Source organism: Euwallacea fornicatus, chromosome 5, assembly GCF_040115645.1.
Source record: "Euwallacea fornicatus isolate EFF26 chromosome 5, ASM4011564v1, whole genome shotgun sequence".
NCBI classification, from domain to species: Eukaryota; Metazoa; Arthropoda; class Insecta; order Coleoptera; family Curculionidae; genus Euwallacea; species Euwallacea fornicatus.
Genome location: NC_089545.1, coordinates 1,263,955 through 1,286,373, shown reverse-complemented (window position 1 = coordinate 1,286,373; position 22,419 = coordinate 1,263,955). Strand labels below are relative to the sequence as shown.

Genomic DNA, 22,419 nt, shown 5'->3' with positions numbered 1-22,419 from the left:
TTTGGGACATCCTGTATATGTATTCAAAGCGAAATATTTCAGTTTTTCCTATTTCAGATTTTATTCGCAGCTATTGTTTGCTATGCGTGCGGACTACCAGCCCCAGGCATAATAGCCACATCCCACGTGGTAACTCCGGTGGTAGCCCATCCGGTGATACCCGTGGTAAAAACGGTTCCCATAGTACACGCAGCCCCCGTGGTACCTGTAATTAGGACGGTGGCCCACCCAGTGGTCCCAGTGGTCCGAACCGCCCATTCAGTCATCGTGCACTAACTCACCTCTACTATAACCGATTATTTATTTTCTGTTCTGTCTACTAAGTATGTAAATTACACGAATGCTGCCTACTTAAAATACGATTCCGTTTCTCTTTCAACATCCAGCCATTAAAAAAATAGGTTAAGGTAGCCTGGAAAAATTCATGGAAGTACGGTTCCATTCATTGGGGTCACACATGACTATGACATGATCTACAATGGGAGCAATAAATTGCCTCTTTGTTAGGGCGTTTAATAAAAGTGTCCTGCGAAGGGCGTCCGAAATGGGCCAGGTTTTATTTATTTTTGAGATTTACACATTTAATTTGTTTCGAAGCCAGAGTCGCTTTAATTTCTGCCTTTGTTCCAGTTTCACCTCGACCAATTCCAGTACAATTTGTCCCGCGTAACTTATAAAACACCAAGGACTCAAAGCTGAATTAAATTTTTGTTTCCCTGAACATTTTTGCATTTTTCGTTGGTTACTTGCACGTACCTGTCTAATGATACGGCGACTAAACTGTAAACGGATGCTGCTACCGAGACTCCTTGGATGTAAGGGACTGTCTTGCACATCCATCCTCCGAGCATCCACGCTGAAAAGGAAAGTCGTTGGGTTAGAATTTTTTGCAATCAACAAACTCGGCGAATTATTATTAGTTTTTTTTTTTTAATATAATCAGGAGTTTCCCCTTGGATGCACGTGACCGTCCTGAATTTTCCATTCAAGGTGAAACCCCTCGTAAGCGCCTTATCAATTGACGGGCACAACCAGAACAAGAAAAACACCGTAAAACCGAGTAAATTTCGCTTATAGGTGATTTAACAGAAAACATCTTCTCAATAGCACATTTGGGTCAGGGTTAAGAGCCTGTTGGACCACTGGCTCAGCCATTAGGGACTGACATGACGAATTAAAAATACATTCGGTTTTTTCCATCAATTTTCGTTTCCCCCTTATCTATACTGACGTCATTTTTAGTTGAATGGAGAACTGTTTCAGGAAGGATTACTGTCCTCATATAACGTTGCTCGAAGATGCTTTAATATAGGTCGAACATAGAGGTCGAGCTTAGAACGAAAATGATGGGGAAGCTATTGAAAATTCCAATTTTGATATTAAAGTATTGATAGAAAAATCAGGGGTGAATTCAGACTTTTGCATCTCGTCCTGCAGCTGTTTCCTGCACCTTGGCCCGTGGAAGTGAAGTTACAATTAGAATACTTTGGAAGCCCCCATGCGCTCCGTAGTGCATGGAACGCAGTGGCGCACAAACCGAGTTTTTCTTAATTAAGGGAAAATTAGCATCCGTCTAAAAATTACATGCCCTTTGGTGAAGTAGATGACGAAGCAGCGTAGTGGCCTTTTTAGTGGGTCGGGCCACAGCCCAGAGCGGCGACCCTCCTTGGTCGACGGTTTGTCTTGGGGGTAGGGAGGCGGTGATTAAATAACTTCATCCCAGGCTCCAGACTTCCTAACGCCGGTCCTGATTTTAAGATTGCGATTAAGCGGATACAATAATATAACCATTATGTTTTTTGCCTCTTTCCAAAGTGGTCTTTTAGGTTTTTGAGCGTTTAGGCCTATAAATTCCAAACTTAGCTAACTGTGTCACCAGTTGGTTATCAAGAATTTCTTGTGATTTTAGTCAGTTTTCCACCTGATTCACCTCCATTGCCGGAAAAGTGCAAATGCTCGTTTTGAATGGACAATATATGACACAGTCCCATATCGATTGTGACGTGTGCTTAATTCTGCAACCCAATATCGCAATATAATGCCGACCGCATATTAGATTTGTAAATTAATGCGGTTTAATTCACTCGAAACCAGAGAACTTTAAAATATTTGCGGCATTCCTGGATCCTGTAAAACACGTCATACGAGCTTTTATAATCAAATTTCGTTCATTAAAGCTGTATGCAAAATTTCATGTGGTTTATTATAATTTTTCGTGCATAATTTCGGCATTTTCATCCTGCAGAGAGCAATTTTTACATTTAGATTAACATCAAACTGAAGACATTAGCGAGCTGGCAAAGGATACCGATGGGTTAATGTAGGATAAATATCTGAAATATGAGTTTAAGGCAGGAAATTAGTTTCTAATCTCTCGACATAGATGTTCGCTCTCTCTGCGAGTGCCATTGGCGAAAATCCTACAATCATCAAGCGGAGCCTCCGTGGGTGCGGTCCTGCTTGCGGAAGAGACCAATGGAGTCAGCAGCCGGTTTAATCTCTGTAACTAGTTTACGAGGATAGTCCCAGAAGAGTCCGACCTAACACTTTAAGAAAATTCTTAAAAAAATATTCTATTATTTGTCAACATACATAGTCTCCTTTGAGATTGAAGCATTTTTTCCGGCGATGTTCCATAGCTCCCATATCCTGTTTATGGTAAGAAACTTCGAATGTGTTAAAATAGACATCGACCTCGAACTTCAGCTCTTCATTATTGCAAATCCCTTGCCGTTTTTTAAAATTTGGAAATATAAAATAATCCAAAGGGACGAATAGGGTGGGCGAGGAACAGGTTCGTCATTAAGCTGATCGATTTTGATCATCGCGATGACGAAAGCGTGGACGGGTGCCTTGTCTTGATGAGACAAGGCTTCATTTTTCCCCTTGTGCGGTCTCTTTTTCCTAATTTTTTCCCTCCAACGTTGAAATAAATGTTTATAACATTCTCCGTTTGTTTTTCTTTTAAGGAGATAACACTGGTTTAGACAATATCTGTTGTCAGAAACGTTTGAACTGTTGCGGGTTACTAATGATATGCTTAATTCAAAAATGCAAATGGAATGTTTTTATCAGATCTTGTTTCGATTTGAAGGTAATTAAAGTTAAGGAAAGAAATAACGAGTTTTTAGTAAAAAAAAAATAGCTTCTAACGAGCTGCGTTTTAAAGCTTTTCTGTTATGTCTAATGTTGGAAAAATCACGCATCAGAGGCAAGAATAGTCGGACGTCATACGCGTATCCCAAAAACTCTGGTGACGCTCCTCAGTGACACGTAAATCTTGACGCGTACGTCCCATTTGCTCTTCACTCAGATGGCTTAAGTTGCCAGGAGATTTGTTAAGAGGACTACGAAGAAAGCGAATTTTTATACTCATACTGCGTCCCATATTTTTTAATCGCAGCAGTAGATCTTCTACCACCTGGATGTAATTATCTGATTTTCTATTACTCAAAAAATTTTCCATCACTAAAACAAAAGTCTTCCAAGCTTTCGATTCAATATCTTTCATCGAACCTGTGAAGTTGGTATCTTGCGTGAGTTGCCTGATTTGACGAGCATCAAAAATCCTCGCTTTCAACTTTTCCATTGTAAGCTCAGGAAATTTCCTTTCAAATGCATGAGAAGCACCTCCCATTTTTACCAAGACTTTTCACAAACTGTTCCATGATGCCCAGTTTTATACGTAACAGTGACGGGATGATTTTATCACGAGATACCAATGGAATGCGAATCACATTTTGTTTACCAGGTATCATATATTCTCTCAAAGGCCAGTTCCTTCTTACTCAATGATCCACTTGGGCTCTGCTAACCCAGAGACATATGAAACATGGGAATTTAGTGCACCCACTTCGCTGACCAAGAAGAATTTTAACCATTTTCAAATCGACACAAGTAACCTATTGATGTTCATGATAGTTTAATTTTCCCAAAATTAACGAGAGGTACAATATTCCTCCTTTACTTTTGTACTGTGAGCAGGAGGTATCCCAGCGTATTTATTTACATTATATAACGAAATGCATTTAAGGCTACGTTTTGAACTCTTAATAAATGCACTTGGTCGATATTGCGTCAAACCCATTTTATCAACAAACTTTTGATATCTAAACGGAATCCAATTTCGTCATCTTGGTCAAAAAACAGTTTAAGTTTTCCTCTGATTCCCTATAAAAAGTAATTTTTGCGTCTGGAGCGAGTAGGTTTTTTTCTTTTAATGGCGATGCCAACAATTCTGATGATTATTCAGAGAGATTTAGATCTCTTACAAGATCGTCTAATTAATTTTGCGAAAAGGATTGAGGTTTTTTATCTGGTAAACTTTCAAAATCAGTATCAGTTTTTGTCGATGCAGAATCTACGCTTTCTCGTATTTCATGTTCAGATACATTTTCAGTAACTGAAACTGAAGGAATTGGAACTTGAACCGAATGTTTTATGGGACGCTGCACAGATGTGGTATTTGGATTCTGCCATTTAGTTCGTCTTCTTCCATTCATACCTTTTATATCAACAGTACAAAAATGACAATTGTCCAGACGATTTTTCGTTTTTTTGCCAAATGTGTAGTTGGGATTCCGACTTTAAAGGCACTCGCTTTTCTGCTTTTTCATAATCTCAAGTATTCACTACATGATTCACGAACACGATCACGAGTCCAGAGTTTATCATTTTTATCCGGCCTCGAGCCAAAATACAGCAAATAGGTGTTTTTCACGTAATAGTTGATAGTTTTCCTAGCATTTTCACACACACATTCACCACATACGTAACGAAAAGGGTATTTATTATTTGAGCAACGCCCTTTCGGACTACTCATCATGCCAAAACTTTGCTTATGGTTGTAGCACGGTGATTTTGCTTAAAACCTGCACGTTATAAGCAAATAAATAAAAACGAGCAAAAAACAGATCTCGAAGAAACTGGAGGTGCCCAAAAAATCGTTAAGAAATTCATAAACATGTTATAAACAGGATTAATAAATCCCATAAAATATCCTATAAAAGCTACAAAATTTCCCGGCAACAGAGGAAAAGTTCAATTCTGTAAATCGGTGTAATCAATAAAAATTATCCCATATGCATCCCGGAATATTGTTGCCATCACCGCTTCTGAAAGCTGAACGATTTTCGCCTTCTTTGGAGCCGATTCTCCCCTTCGAGTCCGTTGTTTCGACTTCTCCACCGTCCCAGGTGGAAAATGATGGACCCGTGGTTATGAATCGACGGAAGAACTCGGCTTTATTGCCGCGAAACTTTGCCAAACACTCTCTGGAAACGTCCTCATGGCATAATATCTGGAGTGGTCAGATCTGGAGTGTCATTGGGTCGACCACTGCGGAGTTCGTCTTGGCAGCTCGTACGACCTCGTTTAAACTCTGCCACTTAATATTTTACGGGCGTTAACGAAGGCCCAGATTCGCCCAAAGTGGAACCTAACTCCGCTTTCGTGTTGGATGGAGTAAGACATTCGATTGAAACACGTTTCGATGACCAATTTTTTCCACGTTCATAAAATTTCTAAAAGCGTTCACTAAAACGCCCCCAAAACAAACCCAAATCAACGCAGCACCCGCAAAGCTTTTAAGGTTAGGTCTATGTGATATAGGCAAATTTTTAACAAGAAAATCGCCATCTATATGTCACGGCGGGTACTTCCGGGACTATCCTCGTAAATTATTGGCAAAGGCAATGCGGTTGCATAAGTATTCCATCGGATGTTCGATTGGCCTTCACCCCCATTTGCGATCCATCATGAGGCCCACATGTTCGGGTTTTCATGCTACGGTGAGCTAAATCGCATTAACCAGTTCCAATTTGGTGCCAAATTATTGATAATGGTGGAACGACTGCAGTTTGGATTGCTTTTTTCGCATGCTGCTTCCCAGTTATTTCACTTGAAAATGACTTAAAATAATGGACAATAAAACTGGAATGTGCAGTCTGATATGCAGTGCTTTTGTGTGCTCAAATAGCGTCGTCTAGGAGGTGCAGGATTCCCCGGAACAAATGGAAAGTCGCTCGGATTGTTTGCAGAGATTGGCCAATTTCGCACGCCATGTCACGAACTCTCAAGAAAATACTTAAGAGGGATAAACGGCCATTGGTTCGACACCACTTGTTTGTTTTTTGAGTGTAACGTCCTCTAAGCGTCTCGAACACACGATTTTATTTACCAAAGGGGAGGTTATTAAAAGAACAGTCCGGCATATTAGCGTGGCCCCTTCCCTCCTTAAATCAAGCAAATAAACATCGGGCTTCTTTGTGGCATTTTCGGAAGAATATTGGAGCCTCAGAAATGAAATTCTGCCCTTTCATCGATGCTATTAAAGAAAGAGATTACGTGTAACGCGTTCAATCCAGCTCGGTTCGTAATATGAGGCAGTACAATGTTGAGCATAAGGATATGAAAAAGTATGAATAAGGCGAAATTTGCTAATAATAGCGCACTTGCGGTAGAAGATGAATACTAAGTAAGTGCATATTCCTATTGAATTTTAAAATCCGGTTGTAAAGGGCCACGTCAAAAATGGGATTTCAAGCAAACCGACGTCGAGCCCAGCGGGGGAATTTGTGGAAGTTTTTATGGTACTCTTGAATTAGCTTCAAAATCTCCCGTGGAGGTAGTAAATTTTTCCGAATGATAAACGATTTCCTGCGAGATATTATTGAGCTGAGTTGCATTAGTTGTTATCTGGGATGGCCACTCTATGGTCAGTTCCGGTTGAGAGTTGCCCTAAAAGCACCGAACTTTCGATCGAAGAGTAATCTATCTACAACTGATTAACCCTCCGAAGATCAGGGTATTTGCATCGACGTTCTTCTGGACGGCCCGGGATTGGAGTTTTCCAGGTCCTGGCGCCGGTATTCTCAAATGCCCATCGATACGCGGTTTGTCTCGTTTACTCGATTTTCTCTAATAAAAGCGACTATTTTGAAACGTAAATAACACACTCTGATCTAAAATTCAAATGCGATAATGGACAGTTTTGTGTAACGATTGGGATTCTGCGGCAACTGCATAATGCCACGAGTGGCACAGGAAACATCATTCTTCCTCGTACGTATATTTTTTGAATTTTGCCGTTTAAGCCTTTTAAAAGCTGAGATTGTGCTCGAATTGATTCTCCGTCTGTGATAATCACTTGCGATCAACGGAATAGCCGCAATGAATTTTCCTTGCAAATTTCCATTTTGCAACTCTTTCGCAACACTCCATCTTTATTGCAGCCGTCTGTGCCGAAAAGAAAAAACTTAGACCAAAAACCAAAATAATCTGTCTGCGTCCGATTTGGCCAACAAATATGTTTCCAGACCCGGATGCAGACATCAATAATTCACCCCGATTCATGAAAAATATATGAAAGTCACTTCCCATAACTGACCGAAATAGTCAACCATCCGTCGTAGGCTGCAATCCAGGCCAAGACCGTATAGTAAACTGTGTATTATTTAATACGTAGTACCGACATTTATCTGGTGCTCTGACCGTTCCCTGACCTATCCCTCTATCCAGCCGCAGCAGCTGCAGGAGCGTGCGGCAATCCAGGAATGTATTACGTCAATAACTCATAAAGCCCCGACCATTATTCGAGTGGCAAGATTGCGGAAAATCATGCAGGGCGCAATTTGTCACGTCGTCCCATTGAATTAATATTCCGGGTTCGTCTGAAAGCCGGCTCCGGGTGGGATTCGCATGCGATTTGATTTGTACAATAAACAAGTGGTGTCGTAGAATGAGGATTTGGATAATAAAGCTCAAGAGATTTGGAGGTAACTGAGCTTAAGACGACAGTGCCGTGATGTCTGCGGTGCCCTACGCGTCGCGATCCGACCCTAAAACCCCGATGTTGTGTCGGCAAATGGATAGACCCAGAAGGACTGGACCTGACATATGGGTGGCGATTTTTTTGTTAAAAGTTTTCCGATATGACTAAGACTTGACCTTAAAAAATCTTATGTCTTTGTTTCGGGGCCGTTTTTAGAGATTTTGTGAACATGGAAAAAATTGGTCATGAAAACGTGTTTCAATTTAAGGTCTTATTCCATCTAACATGAGAGCGGAGTTAGATTCCACTTTGGGTGAATCTGGGCCTTCGTCGACACCTGTAAAATATTAAGTGACAGAGTATAAACGAGGTCGTCCGAGCTGCCAAGACAAACTCCGAAGTGGTCGACCCGATGACACTCCAGATCTGACCACTCCCGATATTATGCTATGAGGATGTTTCAAGAGAGTATTTGGCAAAGTTTCGCGGCAATAAAGCCGAGTTCTTCCGTCGATTTATAACCATAGGTCCATCGTTTCACACCTATAAGGTCACACAGGTGTGAAACGATGGACTCAGAGAGGAGGATCGGCTCCAAAGAAGGCGAAAATTATATATTCGGAATATGCAGGAATGATGATGGCGTCAGTTGTTCGGGATGCACAAGGGAAAATTTTCTATTGATTATCTCCTTAAAAGAAAAACAAACAGATAATATCAAAAAATGTTTTGCAAAGTTTTAGCGAAGAACTTAGGAAAAGGCGACCGCATTCGACGAGAAAGAAAATCTTTTTTCATCGAGACGACGCACCAGTCCACAGCGTCGTTATCGCGATGGTCAAAGTCTATCAACTTGATTACGAACTTTTTCCTCGCCCACCCTATTCGCCAGACTTAGCCCCCTCGGATTATTTTTTGATTCCAAATTTGAAAAAATGGTAAGGCGGAAAGGGGTTCGAGGTTGATGTCTGTTTTGAAAGATTCGAAGTTATTTCCCACAAACAGGGTATAAGAGGTATAGAAAATCACTGGAAAGAATGCTTCAATCTCAAAAGAGACTATGTATGTTGAGAAATAGTGGAACAGTTTCCAAAAATTTTTGTTTTCTTCAAGTATTAGGTCGGATAGTCCCGGGACTATCCTCGTATCTATGTCGTCGTCAGAATTAATTATGTCAGCAGGGTCCTGATTAGTTTCCCGATTGAACAAGAAGTTCATTTCGGGCCATGAGCGGAGAGCGGGCGAAAGCGAAAAAATTGAGAACCCTATAGAGGTATAGAGCGCAGCTCTATTAATGTAACGCGTGACGTGCAGTTTACGTCCTAAATTTGAGTTTAATATCTCAGAAACTGCAGAAGCTACTAGCAAAAAGAAAAAAAAATCATACTCATCGTCGCTGTTTCATTAGCGAAATGTGTGCGAATCTTCACCTTCATATAAATTTTTTGTCGTATTTTCTTCAATATTCTGTTAAAAGCTTTTCCACTATCTGAGAATCAACTGCCCCGATCGTTAACGGGTATCAGCCTTTTGCCGTGGATTAGAAGTGTATCTATTTAGGGGAAATGGAGAAATGGAACAGTTGTGTTGATGGCAAAAGTTTGCCCTCATCAAGACCTTCGGATGGCGAAGGAAACTCAATAAGAAAAACTTATAAATTGACCGTTATTTGTGGATCAATAGAAGAGTTTGGATTATTCAGATGTTGATTAGCGCAATTTAGGTCGGTATTTCAGTTCATTGACTTACAGACAGGACTGGCATTAGCAAGGATGGCGCCCTGGGCGAAATTCTTAATCGCCTCCCCCTGCCCCAAAGAAAAACCGCCGCTCCAGGCCGTCGCTCAACGTCGCCCCCTACAAGACGGATACTCCTTGCAGAGCAACCTGAGCAGTGGGAAACTGTTCCAATGATCCTGGTGCAAATATGAATGCCGAGTTTTTAACAATCATTTATTTCATCAGGAACATCACATAAGATCTTCCTCTTGCCAGCAGCAAACGACGAATCCTTATCCGTTCATAAATCGTTCTTATGAAATCCACATTCTGGCTTAAGACAAGACTATTTCCAGAACAAAACTGTGTCTTGTGTTCCCGACACATTACAATTTAATTACTGGGGGCTGCTTTTAAGCCGAGATGATACACATAAAACTGAGCATGGCAGTGATACAACAACGGTGCATCCATTAGGAAAGTTATTAAGGAAAGTCGGTCCTAAACTTGCACAAGTTGGAATATTACAAGCTTATGATGCCTTCGGGATTGGGGGATGATAAATCATAATATTTGAATAGGCAGGATGGAGGGATCACAGAGTGTATATTTTCATAAGATTCTTGTTTGGATCCAGAGAGTATACAATAACCAATAATGAGGTGTATTAAACCTTGGATTTATTACCTCCAATTGCGAAGCAAAACACGCATAACTCAATATTATGAGGATTCGAAATTTATGGGACTGCTAAACCTTGATTTCAAACTCTTGTTGGAAAATCGTAAATTTTTGTAACTACAGCTGTGTCCTCAATTCTTCACGAAGCTCGGGTAACCGAGACCCCCACATAGCCGCCATTGTTTGTTAGCTTAAGTTCACCTTCCAAGTTAAACTTTGATTCCTTTAAGCCCCATTTATACCACCGATCGTACAGCTGAAATGCCAATAAAGTCAAATTCGGACAAAGCTTTCTGGAATATCGAATCTAGATTTTGGCAAGAGTCTTAGTAATGTGCGTGCTTTTAATTCAGTCAAACATGAACGTACCTTAAGCGATATTACAATTTAACTAAAAGCCAGGCCACGCATATGACGATCTCTAGAGACAGGTGGTTGAATATGGAAAGGGGCTGCAACATGGAAATTTCGGAATGGAAACAAAATGAAATATTCATAACCAGCCATGTGGAATTTTTGGGACTATTGTTAGTTGCGGGTTGCATTATACATTCGAAAAACGAGCTATTTTGTGAGATTTTAATTTTAAATATACAAAAAATGTGGGGGTAATTAAAAAATCATATTTCAGTTATCAAGCGCGTCAGTTGTGGCATCCGGCCCAAGACTTGAAATGCTCTAATCTGCCACTGCAAACTTAGGGAAAATAGCTCTAATGCATTAGGAAAATAATCTCAATAAAAGCCGTTTTCAGGAAATTCTTGACTAGATATTTCTGGAGAAAAACCCTGAGTTTCACTCATTTTTCTTTGAGCAAATATATGGAACACCCAACTAACTCATTTATCATTTCACGATTTATAAGCTCCTACGTAATAGGTGCACAAATAGAAGTTGAACATTTTTTGGTGAAATTAAGCTTCATTGGAAGCATGCTTATTGAAAATATTACCAGTCAAAATAATGTCCATTACTCTCCATGGTCTTTTACCATTTATCGGGTAGACGATGGGCGCCCCTCGATAGAAGGTCAGTGGTTTCGAGGCAATACAATTATCGAACCATCTTAAAATTCAGCGAACTGCTTTTCAGCTATATGACACCGAATTGGCCCGAATCAGTGGAAATCAGACGGAGCCAGGTCTGGAGAATACATCGGACGGTGAAGAATTTCCCAGCCTAAGGAGAAAATGCGTTCCCGTGTCGCTTGTGCTGTAACCGAAACTTTAATCATATAAAGAGCAACGGTGGACCAGTCGGATGCGTCTACGTATGCTTTTTAATGCGGCCAAATCCTCAGCTTCTCTCTTAACACCTATCACCTCTGGATCACCTCTAGCGCTACCGCCGATATGACGCTAAAAGATAAAATCAAGATATTTTCCTTCTTGACGTTTTCGTTATTTGCCCTCAAACGTACTTGGTCAGCGACATTTCAACCACAGAAATGTAGCAACCTCGTCAGGCGCTAGAACTGACTTTTTCTCTTATGATGTTCGAAACAGTTTCGCATCCCTGGTTCAGGACTTAACCTAATTCTGTCTATGCAAGACTTAGGCACTTCAATCAGAGTCGTTACCGAATTGCAGAGGAATATGTATCCAGGAGGAAATGTATATAGCTCGTTCCTAGAATTGCTTAAATACGGCAAAGAAGAAGGTAATAGAATGTGGGAAAAAAGAAGAGGTATTTTTCTGACGCGTATATGCACGAAGTCGTCCAGGAAAGAACTACCCGCCACTGACTGACGAAATTCAAGAGACGCTAGGACAGGGATGCTTAGCTTCAATTTGTGAATTTTATTCACCCTGTTGAACGCGAAAATGCGGAATTACTGCATTAATTTAAGCCCTATTTTAGGCTGACGCACTAGAAAGGAACGCTTGTTAGCCCCGATTCCTTAGCGTTTCCTAGCTAGTCTAATAAACCCTTTTACCCGAAAATTGAATGGTAACTTCAATACTGTATTAAATTTTTAAAACAAAAAACCGAAAATCACCTCTGAAAAGGAACTTAAAACGGAATTAAGATAATTCCTTACAGTTTGTAAAATAAACCAAGTCCATTAATTCCATGGGAATGAATAATGGCAATGTAAATTTCCCACACTGCGAAGTAATTAAGCCCTGTTCCTTGTTAACACTCACCCACCTACGGTTTATTGTGGTAGTTCCGCTGGGAAATCCATTCATTAAGTTGTGCTAATAATTTTAATGACTCTCGTTTTCCGAACGAATCTCTGCCAACTTTCGTCATTTAAATAAAATTCCTCGCCTGGAATATGCCAGGGCCCGCTTGCGAGCCCGAATGTATTCCAGAGTCAATCTCCTGCTTGGAACGAATTTGAATAATTTCCGTTCAAGTCCAATAAGAACAGAAAAAGCGAAGCATAGATTTTTCATCACTTTATTCAGGTTTTGCGTTACCACGGTCCAGAGACACTTGTGGTACGAGTCGCACGGTGACGGTGATAAGTTCGATGAAATTGTTGAGGTTTCAGATTTAGTTCGATGAATGCAGAAATTGAAATGGCCTCGTTGCAGTCTGCGATTGATTAAACAACTTATAACCAAGACCAGGTCAAAGAGATGTCACGACGATGACAGGCAAGGCTGAAGAACACGTGGATTCATTAATGAAGTCCAACAGTCGGTGGGGATTTATCACATTTCCAACACCACGGTCCTTCTCCGCATTACGTTTCGCCGGGTCAACAGTTTCTTGATCATAATTTTCCCGATGGATGGATTGGCAGAAGAGGCACCCTCCAGTGACCTGCCCGATCTCCCGACCATACATCTCGCGACTTTTCCTTTTGGTGGTATCTTAAAGGCGTGACTCGCCCGACTCCTGTAGAAGATCTCCAAGTATTAGGTCGAAGAATTGTAGATGTTTGTCTTAACATTCGACGACACCTGTTTGAAGAAGTGCGACGAGAGTTTGAAGACCATATGTGTTATTGCATGGAGAACAATGGAAAGCATTTCGAACATATTTCGAAAAATCGAGAATGATGAAAAAACTTTAATAAAAAAAAGTAAAGCTTCGGCATCGTTGTTTGGAGAATTTGAAGACCTTTAAAATGACATATCACTGGACCTACGTTTGCCACTTAAGGGCTAAAATGTCCATGTCGCAGGTGAGAACTTTTTTCCTTCTTCGTTTTCCCTCTCCATTCTAAGGTCGACTTGTCTCATATTTTCGACTTCAGCTTGCACTTCTACGTATCTGGGAGGTGGCAAGTTTCAAAAAATACACTCGGTGTGTGGTACGGAACATGTGGCTTGGAATGTATGGTATGGTGCACGGTCTGAAATATTTTGCGCCGGTTTTAGATCTTGGATAAAATTCGCGGAGAGTCAGTAACCTCACGAAGGAGGCAAATGGAATTTTCTTGTAGTCGCATGTCACAATGTAGGTACTCCATCCTATAACCATAAGTTTATTACACCAATCCCAGAGGCCAGATTAAAATCCCTGAACTTTCAGCTGCATAATTAAATTTTCTTCCTTAATTAAACAACTTCATCAATTTAACTCGCATCGTTAAACACTGGAGCACTTAGTTAAGAATTCACGTTAGTTGCGCTACTTTACCAATTATCAATATGTGTTTTATAGGCCAAAAAGTCGGTTACGAGACTCAATTGATCGTAAATCTCGCCACATTCCAATCGAACTAGTGAATTCATTGCTTCCATTCTGTAATTATCACTAATTGCCGTAAATCATTATCAAACTAAATGATTTTTTCGTCAGCCTTCTTGGATACCCGCTCTCAAACTCAATTCCTGCGAGCCAGATAAGAAAGAGGGTCGATTCGCGGCTTCTCAACACAAAAACATCCTCCACAGCGTAATTGGCTAATTATTTAAGTGACATCTCCAGCAGGAAAAATCTTTAAAATCTACTCATAAACCTGGAAGCCGATCCAAATAAATCCTGCTGGATGCGCTTTCCTGCCGAATTCGGCGTCGGCGTATCCGCGGAATCACGCAGGTGCAATTAGAGTGAATCTTCGACGTCGTCGTCGTCGTCATCGGCCTAAATACGATGCGGCGTCGCGGGCGTCGCGGCGCAAAACTAGGTCGCCGACCTGGTCAGCCGGCTCAGGTGAAAAGGAGAACGAACCGAGCCAAGGCCAATAGTGCATTGGATTGATATCCTGCCCTGGACGCCTCCTGCTGCGAAGGAAATATTTATACCCACCAGCCTGGTGGTTTATGGGCCGAAATTGGGTTTATTGAGGTATGCGGTATGAGGAGGAATTTGAATATGGGATTAATATTATGCAGGCTGTTTGGAAGCGCTGGAGTTACGCGGTTCGAGACTTCATTGTACCTATAACTCGTGCTCTGTGCAGAAGGTGTCATTAGTGAAATGCTTTGAATGAGCTTTAAGTAGTTTTCGTTCGGAAGCTTGCTCAGTTTCGGCAAAGGCCTCGTATATAACAATCCTGTTTTGCAACGATACATCGATATCAGAGCTACCCGATACAGTTTCACAGGACACGTTTGACACTCTGCTAAACGTGATTGAGACACACCCTCGATTTGTATAATTGCAATTTTTGGTTTAGGCCAAGGGCAGCTGCAAGTCGCGCCTTGTTGCCTTTAAAGGGTCTAAGGAAAGCATGAATGCTAGTCAGCTGCTGGGTGAGGTTCTCTCCTATGTGGCACTTCTTTAATTATTGACTATATTGTTTAATTATTAATTTAAATTTGTAATAGTGGTTGGACCTTTGAATGGTAGATCTTCAAAAAGTCTCTAACGAGGATAAAATGCTGAGATACAGGATACACCGATTTATCGGTTCGACAGTTTCTTGACGACAATGTTGTTGGTAGATTAAGATTGGCAGAGGCGGTACCGTCGAGCGGCCGGCTAGATCTCCCGATCTAACTCCTCTCGACTTTTTCCGTTGGGAATACCTTAAAACTGTGGTTTGCGCGTCTTCTGTACAGCCCAAAAGCGGGAGCGACGTTTCAAAGAATAGCGGTATTTGATTAAGAACGTAAAAGTAAGAGGAACTTAATGGGGTATCTAGCGATAAAAAGGACTAAGAAGAGGCTCTCAGACCCTTATTTTGCATTCTCAAGAAATAAAACTATAATACTCGGGCTCTGAATCCAATTGCGCGAATATCGCGAATTCGCTACAAAAGGCCAATCTTGAGGCAAAATTCTTTTAACGTAGACCTCTTTAATAACCCTTTTCACGTTAACAACCCGTTGAGCGATGATACATTGTTTCTGAGATCACCTCTAAATCGCCATCTACCATCCATTGAGTCCCATTTTTCAACAGATAAACGCATTGAATAGACGCTCAAAGAGATATGAACTAAAGCGGGAATGCGGACAAAATTTATTGTTTTCTTGGCAACAAGAAGAGATACGTTGAAAAAGAACAGTGCATGGGAGGTCCGTGCGAAGGAGGACAAATTGCTTCATTTTGGACCATTTCGATTACCAAGGTCAGATTCAGTTAAGGCCAAGTTGCGGATGAAAAATGATTTCATGGCCTTTGCGGCACATTTCTCGGACAGAATGTTGGATATTCAAGGGATATGGATTGCGATTTCCGAATCGCCATCAAAAAGGTTTTTCCATGCCTGCGAAAGACAAAAGGTTTGAGAGGAGTAAGTGTGGGGATGATTGGTTCCAGATGATTGTGGATTCCACGTGGCCAGTCCAGATATGAACCCTTTCAGGGAACGTTTATTTGATATCTTGAGGAGCATATGTGGAATAAAACATTTTTGACCAGTCGCTGATTTAGCTAGGAGAAAGGTCGTTGCTCTCCGGAGTATCCACAACAAAAATGCGAATTTTGTCCTTTCCACCTCATTCTCTCTCCTTCTCGGGGAAAGCACAATTTTTCATTTGACTGACGGCGGAAGAGCAATAAAATTTAGAAAGCTACTCTGCTGTGATTTATTAAGCACTTTGCCTCTCCCCATTTTTTTACTTTATATGCGCCTCATTAGAGCCCCAAGATATTAAAAATACCTGCTCTGTTAAGCTAAAAGTCATTAAAACATGAATATTTAAACCCCGATCGTGTTTCGGTAAAGTTAAAACAATTTCACCGTCCGTTAATTCTGAAAAGGAAGTTAACCGAATTAGGCAAATTTTAGCCACTATGGCAAACTGCTGCTTTCAAAAAGAAACTGTAAACTTAATTTTGCCAGCATTAAATCAATTAAATCGCTGGAGATTTCTACCCGGAGACATTTTGTCTGAACTGCTAAGAGATGTGAATAAGATGGGGCTCGAGTTTATGGTTAATTTACTGATGCGAGAGGCCGATTTTTACGAGTGTCACACCCGGGTACTCCCAAGTTATATTATTTTAATCTACAAATTGATGTTGCTTAACAATCGCTATATGAAATCAGAAAGATTCCGTGTCTTCGATATGAACAAAAATCGATTCCTCGCTTACAGCGAATGGAGAATCATACGTCGCAGAGTTATGTGAACGCTGATAATCTCCTTAAAGAGGATGGCAAAATATTATACTGTTTAATCAGAGAAACGCTGGCTATGAATTTCCTCCACTTGGCAACAATCGAATTGTAGTTTCTCTCTGCTGCTGCTGTATTTCTTGAAATTAAAGCGTTTTCCTTTAGCGAAATGGGAAGTCGCCACAATAGGTTTACTTGCAAAGTCGTAAAGCGTATGAGCGGAACAAAGAGCTTATACGACTGCTTTAAAACTCCCTAAAACTGTAATGGGGCAACCTCAGGGGCGCAGGTGAAGCTTTCGTTACGGCTCAATATCAAACTTGAACTTGCGGAATGACGTTTCACGTAGGTGCACAAACTCTCAGGGTTTATGAATATTTCCATAAATTCGGGAACGTGCTAACGGTATGAAAGACGTTTGTGTGCTGTTCGTATCCTCAATACTGATGGGCGGTCATACGTAAACCATCATAAATCATACGGACTACGTATTCGCGAATGAAGAGTGCACACAGTCACGACGTGAAAACACTATGTGGATTGATGGTTGGGTTAATATCGCGCACCTTCGCAAATTGAGAAAGTCGTTAAACGACATAAGAAAAATCGTCAGTTTCAGGGGAGAACGGCAGAAACTAAAAAAATAATAATAATAACAATAATAAAAGAGGTAAATATTAAACTAGCCACAGTTCCGTGCGGTAAAATGGCATTATCAGATCCAATAAAAGCGGCTGCAGCAGTTCAATTACGGATTCCCCTAAGCCAAAGAAATTGCCTAAGTCATCGTAAAATCTAATGAGCCTGACATGTTCGAAAAGCCACTTATTCCCCTTTCTTGGCACCTTGAGTTCTTTCATGGAAGTGGCTTTTCTTCACAATAAAGCAATGTGCACGCTTTCAAAACAAATAGGAGACTTGTCGATTGCGATCAAAACAGAAATGACGAGGCGAATTCCTGCGTTTACTCGAACTCCTGGGGGAAAACAAATCAATGCACCTGACTCGACTGAGGCCTCTATACCTGCCGGCACGTAATAATGGGGTCGCTACCCTTCGAGGCCACGGAGCATGCCTAAACAGTTGTTAACAATTTCCTCATACCTTAAAATTAACTTAATTACCGCAGGCGAGGGAGTTAGTGATGGTTGTAATATGACAGCGTAAAATTCCTCCTAAGCGAAACGGTTATGTAACTTCCAGCTGCCTGCAGGAAATTGGATATTGTTTGTTTTAAAAGTGTCTCCTGTTAAGGGGGTTGTTGAGAGTGGGCGATAAGTGTTCAATATAAAATTGTCGCTCGGCGCTTTAAACTTAATCCCTTCCCGTCTCCAGGAGTAGTCATTCGAAAAAGGCCTTAAGTATGCTTATGAATTGTTTTGAGATATACATTGAGATGCCCACCAAGCGATTCGAGATAATGTTACGAGTCAGATATTTGCAAGTAACAGTTACTCTTTTACTGGAAAATCAACGTTGAGGTGATGTTTTCAGTTAGATGAATTCGAGAAATTGAGAGCGAAGCTTTGATTGGATTCCAAAATTATCTTTAAAGGCGAAATTCCTCTTTTACCTTTTTCCTAGTTTTGGGCAATTTCCGTACAATGTGACGAATCCCGACGAATTTTTCAGAGAAAGTCAGAAAAAACTGGACGTATTTGAAAATCTTTTTCAACCTCTATTTCTGACAAAATGGTGACTGAGCATGTATGTCACTTCTGGCAAACGTTTCCAAAACTAAAACATTCCTACGTCCACTTAAACTATTAAGCTATTGAGAAGGTTTCATGGGCCTGACAGTAAAATTCAGCGAAACCCAAAAAAATTCCTCAATCGCCAATCATTGCTTCGGGATTTTGAAAGGAAAAAATGGCATATATCGCTTTTATATTCTTTCATATACTTCTTGGAAAAATTATTTCTTTGATATTGTCATAGATGATTCTTAAAAAAAAATGCGAATTTTAAACTTATTTTCCATATGATGATCAGCAAGCCTTCGAAACTATGGAGTTAATAGGGCTAGTGAGTGGGGTAAAATTTAAAAAAAACAGTTGAAAAATTTAATAGATAATGCAACGAAAGCTAACCTAATCTAACCTTAGTCGAACTCATCAAAACCTAAATTAACCTAACGAAATCATTCTTACCCGAATGAAGACAAACATATAAATTAATCGCAAAACACTTCACATAAACATGATGGATTTGATTACGGTTAGGATAGGTTAGGTAGTTTCATTATATTATTTATTATATTTTTCAATTCTTTTTTGTTTTATTTCACCCCACCCAGGGTCCGTATGCAGTCCACGATCCCGAAAGCTTGCAGATAGTTACGTGGAAAATCAGTTAAGAAAATGTTATTTTTTTGCAAAGAATTACCTATTGCTATATCAAAGAAGTCATTTTTTCAAAAAAGAAGCCATTAATTTTTGATGGGTTAAATGGACACGTCACCGAAAAAAATCAATATTCCAATTTAACTCCCAGAGACTTTTCTCCTTACAAAATATTTTAAAATCTTAACAATGCTGCTCTCCTTGAAGAACTATAGGGCCCAAACTCTTAGGGTCCTTTTTTGAACAAGAAAATCACCAAGACACGGCCATTATTCAATATTATATTTTCGACTTTTAAGTAGAGATTTATTGGCCCTGGACGAACACTTATTGCTGTACCCGTCGTTTGGAGTATTTATCGAGATTCCATAAGGTCGGCGAGGGGTTAATGATGGAATCGGACGTTGTCACAAAAACCCTTCAACACTGACCATGACCAGGAGCAGTTTCGTCCCTTCTAATAAAATAAAATAAAATTGGAATTCAATGTCCTAGTTAAAATTAATGAAGAGCTCATTTTAGACCAAAGTGCTTTTAAATACCACACCTAACGAAATCCCCCCCCCCCTCTCACATACTATCATTAAAAATCGTTCAACTTATTTATTTTAATCGCACCCATTACTCAACAGATCCTAGTTTGGCCTAGTTTTGATGACCTACTGCGAAGCCAAGGTCCCATAATTAGACGCTTTTAATATCAAATGGACCAAACTTTGCAAAGTGCAATAGAAAAACTTCCAAGATCGCTACCCCTTTCGAGGGCAAAAACCCCAAATTTCCCTTAGATAGGAATCATATACATTCACTTCGGCATCCATTTTGGGTTCTTGCTGTGTAATTAATGACATTTTGAACTAGGTTAAGGTAAGTATGATGCGATAAAGTAACTCTTCGGTAAAAGGACTTCCGAACTGCTATAGAATTTAGTGAGGTAATAAAAAGCATCGCGTCAGGGTCTGCGGACCCCATAATTCAAATTTGATATTCCGACACAAGTTCACTTCCCTTATTTCAATCCAATGCTGGCAGCATTCTGCAACGAAAATGATTAATGCTTCTACGGACTTGATTGAACTTTATAGATTCTACTGATGGTGTCTAGTTTATGAAATCGTGCTAATCCTGACAATGGGAAATGAAGTTCACTGGCCTGACTTTAGTCCTTCGTTGACCTGGTTTTTCAGCCTGCATCGAGCGGTTCTTTGAAACACTTTCCACTTGAAAATGTACCTATCAGCTGATTTATAAATTAGCCTCGCTTTCTTATTGGGTCAAAAGCTCCCCTCTGTATACTCCTTAAATAAAGCCAGTCGACGCTGCGAGAATTGCGAGTATCTGTGTTATTTCGCAGCTTTCTTTCTGTACAAGGAAGTGAGATACAGGGTGGATAAAACGGACAAAATTGAAAAGAGGAACATGGAACGTAATGGAAAAAACGAGAAGTGTTTTCGTTAGGACCCTCGAATACGTATGGCTTATTTGTAAGTGCGCCGATGAATACTATTTAATTCGGTTGTTGAGATGTTGCTTCGGACACACCAAAAAGGCCCTCCGAAAATTTTGATTAGACGAAGTGGGAAATCACTTAAAAATTTGTTATGAAAAGATCTGTCGCTTCTAGAGCCTCAAATTTCCATTAAAATCTTGTCCGAAACACTGAACAGGGAAAAATAGGCCTTCAAGGGTGCTGACCTAGTTCGGGAAAAGGGTCACAGGGTCGAACTTGACTGCCCCTTGTTGTGACACGTTAAAATTGCTTTTTTGGAAATTGCTTTAGCAGATGTCAATAATTATTCGTCCCGAAGCTTTCATTACAACAAGAGTGCGTTAAAATCCTTAAAAAAATATTCGAGACCTAAAACTGACTTGAGACATTAGGGAGTTTTCAAGATGCGCCATAAACTAGTCGTTAACGTTGTTAGACAAAAGGGATTGTAGATTTGCGCACGCGCAGTGTGCTCCACAAAATTTTATTCATGGAACTGGACATGGTACATGATTTCGATTGATTTCATCCATTTCGTGGACGAGATTTCGTCCATCTCAATGAAACTGAAAGTGAAATTTCATTTATTTTTTGATTGAAATTTTGTTACGTGCATCTTGTCGTTTTGTTTCTGGACCATCACAAAATGGATACGTTTAATTAAATTTTTTTACTTGGGCTTAATACAAAAACACGAATCGGGGTCCTAGGGTCGGGGTTTCCGATAGTCGAATAGTAAGACGAAACGCTCTATTAAATTAAGCCTCATGTTTTATGCACTAAAAACTGCTAAATGTAAATTTATAGCTTGAAAATATTATTAACGGGCAATGAATTCTCTTGGAAGCTCTTCCTATAATTTCTATTAAACTTTGAATGTCTATCACAAGATTCCTAATAAGTTATTGATTTCAACAGATTTAATGAAAATTCCAATGCTCATGAGAGGCAACAAAACCAATCTTGGATGACACCCAAAATCCCGATTATCTTATCGCTTCGACTGCAGAATTACATTTTCTCTGAAGACTATTTTTGTTGCTTCAATTTTATTGCTCAATTTCCATAATAATCCCACCGAATTGGGGATTTATTGGATGCTTTAATTTATATGAAGAGCCCGATCCGTTAGACGTCGCCGCTCTTGATAATGCCCAAATTACGAAACCTAATTTTTCTGCACTAAAATGTCGATTAATTCTCAACTTTAATTTTGCAAAAGACAACTTTTATAGCCAGAATCCCTAAAGAATTTCATCTATTCATTTCCCAAAGCAGCCTTGGGCAACATACGCGTTCGCTGGAGGCTTCGTTGTCAATCCTTGCAAGCTTTTAATAGAAAGCATCAATCTTCCAAGACTCAAACTAAATAATGAAATTCTTCGAATGAACTGGTTATAAGACTCTAACCATTCGAGTAAATAATGCCATAAAATTCAAATGAAGAACATTTGAATAGTTAAAAAGAAGCTCTGCAACAACCTACAACTTTGGAGATTTATTAAAAAGCACATTAAACCTGCAGCTAGCTGGAGCTTTTGTTGAGTATTCATGCATTATTCATCAACTATATTCAGAAATATAGCATGAATTTCAAGGAATATTATATCTTAAAGGGGGAGAAATCAAGTTTGGAAACTATTTTAGATACGAGAACTGTTAGATCTACAGGATGCTTGCAGGAATTAAACGCGGCTTTATAGCTTGCTAAGGTATTTAGCCAGGAAAGACAACTATGTGCGGATGTTGCACTTCGCATTTTAGTCGAAATTGCAGTAGGGCCCTATGCGCCTAAGTCCGATTAAAAAAAGGGCAAAAACTGAAGAGGTTTTTAGATTGGCACATGACGCTTAATTGAAATTCGTTCGTGCTAAAGTTTTCGGGCGGTAATTTGAACTTCCCTACCTGGCAAGGGGCCAAAATTATTACACTTAGTGCCTGCCGTAAAA

The 22,419-nt window shown here is 40.0% G+C and overlaps 1 protein-coding gene across 2 annotated transcripts in view; it reads right to left on the bottom strand.

Annotated features, from left to right (window-relative positions):
* Positions 1–22,419, bottom strand: part of LOC136339003 (neuropeptide SIFamide receptor-like) — a 51,808-nt gene that overhangs the window by 17,802 nt on the left and 11,587 nt on the right. For both annotated transcript variants that reach the window (XM_066281880.1, XM_066281879.1), the window contains exon 3: positions 757–856. In XM_066281880.1, the coding sequence (XP_066137977.1) occupies positions 757–856 (100 nt within the window). The remainder of the gene's footprint in view (positions 1–756; positions 857–22,419) is intronic.